Raw genomic sequence first — 7500 nt, forward strand, 5'->3', positions numbered from 1 at the left:
TAAAACATCTGAGCACTTCTGGAGACTGAGACTTAGTAGTTGTAGGAGGTTTTCTCATTTGGCTTCAAGCCAGTTGCTCCAATGTGCTGGATATTTGGGCTTGTGTAAATTGTTACACTGCGTGCTGTGCAAGAATGGTCGCATTTATAACTGTGGAGTAAACTCTGTACCCCAGCTGGCCTGTGACATTTCTCATATTAAGAATGATGGACAGGCAAATATAAATACATAGCAAATGTTTCTTGCTTTTGTTCAATTACTAGTAAAAATACTCGTTAGTTTTTCTTTTCCTTCTACTGCCAAGTAGGGAGTGCATATATAGATCTCATATCTAGTTTATGATTTCCAAGTCTAGAGTTCTGATGTTAGGAATTTCACACTGAAGTTCTGTTGGGCTGAAATATAAGGCTGTTGTAGTAATAATCAAGGGCATAATGATTCATGTTCTCGTAGCGTCTAATAATGCCATGTTTAAGTAAAATCAATCTTGAACTTCTTTTCAGAAAGTGAAACATCTTTGGGCCTGGTGCATCAAATACTAAATCACACTGATGGCTCTAAGTCTCTCCAATCTTCCGAATTCGCTGGTGAGAACTTGCTATACAGTAGAAATTCTTTAACCAGGCAATGTAAGCCAGATAACATCTCTCGTAAGATAGAGATAAGAAATGTGATGTTCTGGGTTACTTAGTACTGTGAATGATTTTTGCTTTGCATGCACTTTGGCATTAGTAACCTCTAATTGTTCTCTTATACAGCAGGGATGTGATGCTCTCCTGTATTTCTCTTACGAAAACCTTGTAATGCGATACATCATCTTTCCACACGCTTTAGTAGTTCTGTAGTTAATGGGATTTCTCAACTGGAAGCTTTAGTTATGTGATCTTTCTTCCGTTACCTGATCGAAACTGCCTTTTAATGGCCATCACCTCAGCTGAAAGGATCAGGGAATCCAGTACTCTGAATGGATTTTTAGAGAGATTCTTTGAACCCAGTGTAATCTTAATGCTTCGTTTTTCCTACCGAAATAATGCTTCTGCTCGTGAGAACAAATAATTAACTTGATGTTTTAAAGCATCTGCTTTTTTAAGTTACTCTGATTTAAATATCTTAATTCTTTAGAATTTTAACAGGAAAGCATTAATTAAGCTGTTTGAGTGTCTCAGTATTAAAATTTTTTAATCTTTTTAGTAAAAAAACCCATATACTTACCCAAATAGGTCATTGCGCATGTTCCACAAAGCTTGCTTGGTTTCCCTGACAAGTCTAAAGAGCATCTTCTATTCAGGAAGTCAAAAGGAGAGCTAGTAGAGGCATCAGGAGTTTACATGTGCATTTTCTGCTTTCCAGAACATGCCTCCTGGTCTTTAGGAAACTAGTTCTTCTGGTCAGGTGGTGTTTTGTTTTTTTTCTTGAGTCTCTGTTTTTGTACTTCAGGGAAGCAGAATAACAGCTAGTGAGTCACCTCACAGTAAAACTTGCAGCAGTAGTCAGGAGGGGGAGGCTGTGGCTGTTTGCATGTTAGAGACCAATCTGTTCATACAGATTCCACAGCTGGCTCCCTCCTCACTGCTTTCGGCCACTTCAGGGAAGGACTTGCATTTTCAGAGGAGCTGAATGTAAGCTACAGCATTGTAAGGCTAATGCGTGTTAAATGCTGTGGTTAAACTAGCTAGCACTGCAAAATTAGTTCTGTGTTGTAGTATAAAACTGCTGAGAACTGTGGGTCTTCGAGAAGTCTATTGACAGCATCTCTGTTACTCTGTGCTCCAGAAAACAGCACCTGCTGAGTATCAGCATCCCCCAGAATTAGGTACATGTTTAAACAGAATCATCGAATGGAAAGGTAGTATTCGATGGGTTCATTTGTGAAAAAACTTATATGTAATTATCCCAAAGATTACAAATATCTTGCTCATAGTCGTGTAAATGATTGTAGGAAAACAGTGTAGTGTATTGTTAAAATATTGAGTTATTGCATAAGATCTATGACTATCTCTAAGGAGATACTAAGCAGTCACTTATCCTGTCGGTCAGTCTCAGTAATGTGCGGTGTTCCTTTCCTTGTATTCACACCTGCAAACTCCTGAAGCTTTTTGTTCTACCTTCCATTCCTTTTTAGAGCTTATAAGGCAGAAAACATTTATCTTATTTGCTGCCAAAGTATAGCTCTGAAACCATTGCAGAACAGGTGCGTGCATTGTCCCAAGGCATTAAATGAAGAAGATAACAGCAAGATGATGTACTGACTTAAAATCCTGAAGGTTGTCTCAACTGAAGTGTTCTAACTTGATTCGGGGTTCTAGCAGAAAGAATTCAGAAGCGTACTGAGTTTTAATTGTTCCAATTCAAAAGAGTATGCTGCAAATAAAGGAGTAAGAAGCTTTCATGTAGCCTAGCTTCTCAGTAAAACTTGAGCTACCCATTGTCTGACAACCATCAGACAATGGATGTGGATATCAGATGTGGATAACTCCAGGTACAGTTGTGCCTTAAAGATTCCTGATGCTTAACATTAGGAAAGGAGTTGGGTTAGGTGAACTTAAGGAGTCAGGTGACTTTCATAAATTACTGAAAGTGTCTTGAAAAGGATGTAGAAGTTTTGGGTGAAGATACAGTTGCTAGCTATGGAAGGCAGCTGAGATAACCTGGAATTATAATCTTCCAATTTACTGGTGGTGGTGGTTGAGATACTCCCACCTCTGCTCCTTACTGAATTCTGTGTAGTGAATGAAACTGGATGTTTCACTGTCCAATTCAGTAAATTCTGTAGTATTAAATAGTCAGGACTGTATGATGGGACCATGACCACTGTGGCCCTTGCATGCTGTTTGAGAACTCTAAGCACTGCACTCCTGTCTGGAGCTGCTAAAACAAGAGTTTGTTTTAAAACCTCATGTGTTGTCTCTAACCATCAAGCATTATGTTTTGTCCCCTTTTTTAACTTGAAGTTGTTCAGCTCTCTGTTGCTTTACTAATTTTTTTTTTTTAAAGCCCTGAAGGTCTCCAGTAACATCGGGAATAGGTGACTTCGCATAACTTTGTGGAGCAATGCTCTTCTGAGTTACTAGAAATGGGGTTGCTGATTTAAGCATACAAGAAAGGTCTGGGCTTGCTTCTTACCTGCTGTTTTTCCAGGCAGATAAAGACCAGTGTATGATACAAGAAAATTACGTTCATTTTTGCTACTACTACATTTACCATTTCTCTCTGACACAGATGAAAGATTTTCAGCTGTGCCCTTTCTCTTTTTTAGAACAAAAATGAGAAAGTTCCTGGAAGAAAGTTATTAGGGACACTTACTGTCTTTCTAGGGGAAGTGATGTTAGCAAGATACTAAATTTGACACCAGTGCAATTTCATCTGTTCTAGCTTTGCAGGCAAGAAAAGAATACTCTCTGCAAGCCATATAATGGACCCATTAATAGGGGCTACATTTTTATGGTCTGCAATGCATTCTACTTAAATTGCTTAAAAAAGAAAAAAGACAGTTGAACTTAGAGGAGCTCTTGGAGAAGTTTAGCACTGTGCCTACAGATGTAGATGCACATGCAGTCAGTGCACCCACATTTTCACTGTGCTGTGCCTATGTGTGATTGCCCCAGAAAGCTTTCCCCAGTTCCAGTCACAGTTGTGTGCTACAGAAAACGAATATGTCGGGTTAAATATATGGAAGTACTTTCAGGTAAAGTACATAAACCCTTTTTTGTGCATGGTAGTGGTAGCTTTTTCAGGAGCAACTTAGATCTTGCAATCAGTAGGCTTATATTTTCAATTGAAGCGTAGGATAGACTCTGAGAGCAGGAGGGAAGAAACCTAGTGACAGGGTTAGTAAAATGTATGGTGGCTTTTAACAGGACTAAAGTACACTATCCTAGTCTTCAAAAGAAATAACGATTAAATTTGGTTTGGATAATTGCCAGTACTAGCAATGTTTTCAATAAACTTTCAATGTAGTGCTGCTTTAGCATGGAGAGGGAGGAGCTGGCTTGTGTAAATAGCCCCTGTAACGTCTTCTGATACGGGAGCATATCTGGATATGCTGTGGAATGGAAAGGGAATCTCAGTCAGGTTATTTTAGGAGACTGTAGCTTGCAACAATTCTTTATGGGCAGTGTTGTGTTTCTAAACTGGATGCAAATGATTAATTCAGAATCTTACGGTAAATCTCTGATAGTGTTTTAAATAGTATTTTGAAATGTCTAGTAGGCTTTTACCTTTAATAAGGGAAGCAGCAAAAATGTTGCTGAATGTTTTAACCTAAAGTGAAAAACCTGAAATAACTGGTCATGAGTGTATTTTCAGATATGACGAGTAAATAGCCCTTTCCATTGCATTTTTGAGGTGGTATTTGTACGTGTATTTGGGTATTTGAGCAGAAGTAAGAGAAGCAGTTTGAATATAGATGAGGGTGGTGGTCATAGTGGGGTTCTTCTGTCACTTGTTTACTTTGACCGGTGTATAACTATTTTCGTCGTAGTGGAAACCTTACAGCTCTAAGAGTCACACGCTACTTAAAAAGAAATATACTGGTGCACAATTTGAAAAACATAGTTCTTATAAATGTCGCCTCAAGAAAGAAGGGGAAAACGTAAAGACTGTCCTAAATAATGGCTATCTTAATCAAACACAGCTTGTCTCAGTAAACTTTATTTACTGTTTATCCGAAAGAAACCAGTATTTTGGAGTTGGTTAAACCAATGCAGGTGACTGTGCTTACTGCAACTCCCCATTTTATAGCTAAAATCTAAAATATACTCAAGGCTTGAAAACTGAAATGAACTATTAATAAATTTTACTTTTGTCAAGTGGACAAAAGTGAGATGGTTATGATGGTGGAAATTTTAATCTTAGTTCAGCCATAGATGGTGGTATAACGTACCCTTTTTTGCCCATTTTCCTCTTTGTCAATCTGTGCGTTGTCTTTAGTTACATCACTTATGCAACCTATTCCTAAGCAACATATTTCCAGTCGTAATGTAGAGTGGAATACCTTATTAATACATGGAACCTTCAATATTATTGGCACTAGGTTGGCTAAACCATACTGATTCTAAATTTTATGGTTTTTATAAAACACTTAAGTCACTACTAACTGATGAATATAAACTAAATATCTATCGGTATCAAAATAGTGCACCCATTTTTCTTCCTGTGCTACTCAGCTTTCTACACGCTAATCTTTGTGCTACAGCTTTCTTGGTCTAACTTCTGTGTTCAGTGACAGTTTTAAAAAAAATCTAACGGGCTTTTAGTTTATAGGAAGTAGAATTAAAATTTAAACAGCCAACTCTTGAATACTTGGTCTATAAACACTAGTTTGCTTTTTCTTTCAGTGAGGACATTTATGAATGGTGTTACTACTAAGCTGTTCCCCTAGGAATAACATGTTGAAGAAATTAAGCAAGTTCAAGTGAGACTTAACTGTAGCAGCATTATAAACAATGACTGCATCCCTACTTGCTGAAGAATGTTACTTGAAGAAAAAATAGTAACCTGAATGTAACAGCTGAATAAAAATTTAGCTTCAAGTGCTCAGCAAAGAGCTGGTAGTAATTTAGTGGTATTTCCAGTACATTATAGAAGAATTTGGAACAATGTTTAAAAAAAAAAAAAAAATCCCACAAACCACAAATACACGGGGAAAAATGCATGCTCAGCAGTGTTTGCTCTCCTTGTTTCCAGATACTAATTCTTATTTTCGTTAGCCATTTGTATTGACTTACTACTCAAGTTTATACATAAGGCACAATTGCTCTTCAGAAGCCTGTTGTATCCAGCAGCAGGAGATGATTGTAGCTTTGATAGAAACTGATTTTCTTCATGTCATCAAGCCTGAAGGAGCAGATAAACAACAACAAAAAAAATACTGCACTTTGTGACCAGGATTCAGGTGCGGTGGTGATTTGCTGCCAAACAATAGTGAACTTCCCTGAAATTGTGACTTCCACTTCATTCTGGAAGTATGACTACTATTTACAGCACTTATATTATGGGAGCATCTGTACACCCCAAAGATAAGATTGAAGGAAAAATCTGAAAGATGTATCATAGACTGAATTTGCACGGGGATTCACATTCCAGCCTCAGTGCAGTTTTAAATTGAGAACTTGAGACTTCTTTTCATTTTGGAAATGTAAATTAAAAGCAAAACAAACACCAACCAATCAAACAAAACCCTGACAAACCCCCCTTCCCCAACATTTCATGGAACTTAATCAATGAACTCATGACGCCACCCCTGCACCATTGGGTATCCCTTTGTGAATCTGTGGAAATAACACTGTTTTAAAATAGGTTTTCTACCTGTGGGCTAGCTGGATAAAATTCTAGTTGACTTGTGTGCACGGACTACTGGGGCACCTTTCAGGGATTTTTAGAGAAGGATGTATTTCTATAATAATTCTGTATTGATGGAGTTGCTTGTACATATGTGATTAAACCCAACAGAAATACTGTGCTATTGTAGCCTGCACAGTTGTAAGCATGCCCAGTTTTAATGTTTTCAACTAAACTTAGTCATAAATCTTAATTATAGGTACTTGCTGCCTTCTAAGTGCTATCTGTGAGGGCTGAAAGCATGCAGTTTCCAAAGTTTTGCACATAAACCTACTTTACTGATAATGCAGATAGTGTCGTTTCACAAAGTGGAAACAAAAATGCCATTTCTACCTGCAGCTTCTTTTGAATCAGTTATTACGGGGTTTTTGGTGGTTTTGGTTGTGTTTTGGTTCCCTCTTTCCCCCTCCCTCTCTGGTATCTTGACCTAAATGCAGCACAGCAGTTAAAGCCTATATACTGAAAAACAGCTTAAAAAAGGGAGGTTTAATTTGCGCAAGGCGTTCTAGGAGGATGGTAGCCTTTTTGCCATAAGGCTTTTAGGAACTTGCTGTGGTGTATTGTTGTACTTTTTTTAGGATTATAAAATAGATGTGTTTATAGACACAGCACCTACATATTTTGATGTAGTATTTTCTCGTTTTATATTTTGTTCAGCATTTACAGCCGAACAATACCAGCAGCATCAACAGCAACTGGCACTAATGCAGAAACAGCAGCTTGCACAAATTCATCAACAGCAAGCAAATAGTAATTCCTCTGCCAACACATCACAGGTGAGGGATTTGTCTGTGCTATGATTTATCCCTCATTGTTTCCCACCAGGGTTCATCTCTAATTGTCAACTGTTGCCATAGAACCTTGAAACTAACCAACAGGAAAGTGGCTTTCGCCTGAATCTACATCATAGCCATTCTGTAAAGTGTTTAGAAGGGACGCTGCAGGTGAGTGTGGCAGGCATTGCCTCTGCTCCCTCTTAACAAAAAAAGATGGGTCAGTCAATTATTGAAACTTTCAAAGCCGTAGAAATATGAACTGCAGAGAACTCCAGCCATATCATTATCTTATTGATAGTGGGGAACTTTTAGAGTTATTTTAGTTATTTGTAGTTAATAACTAAAGCTAACTCCAAAATAAGTTCTCCATACAGCTGTGAAAGTG

General features: G+C 37.9%; 1 protein-coding gene across 2 annotated transcripts in view; it reads left to right on the forward strand.

The window, feature by feature from the left end:
- Positions 1–7500, forward strand: part of EPC1 (enhancer of polycomb homolog 1 (Drosophila)) — a 22598-nt gene that overhangs the window by 11725 nt on the left and 3373 nt on the right. Inside the window, exons 10-11 of one of the 2 annotated variants that reach the window (XM_010189167.1) lie at positions 6997–7115; positions 7197–7283. In XM_010189167.1, coding sequence (XP_010187469.1) covers positions 6997–7115; positions 7197–7283 — 206 coding nt within the window. The remainder of the gene's footprint in view (positions 1–6996; positions 7116–7196; positions 7284–7500) is intronic. The other variant, XM_010189168.1, reaches the window with a different exon arrangement.

The sequence above is a fragment of the Mesitornis unicolor genome, unplaced genomic scaffold (assembly GCF_000695765.1).
Source record: "Mesitornis unicolor isolate BGI_N332 unplaced genomic scaffold, ASM69576v1 scaffold14247, whole genome shotgun sequence".
Classification (NCBI taxonomy): Eukaryota; Metazoa; Chordata; class Aves; order Mesitornithiformes; family Mesitornithidae; genus Mesitornis; species Mesitornis unicolor.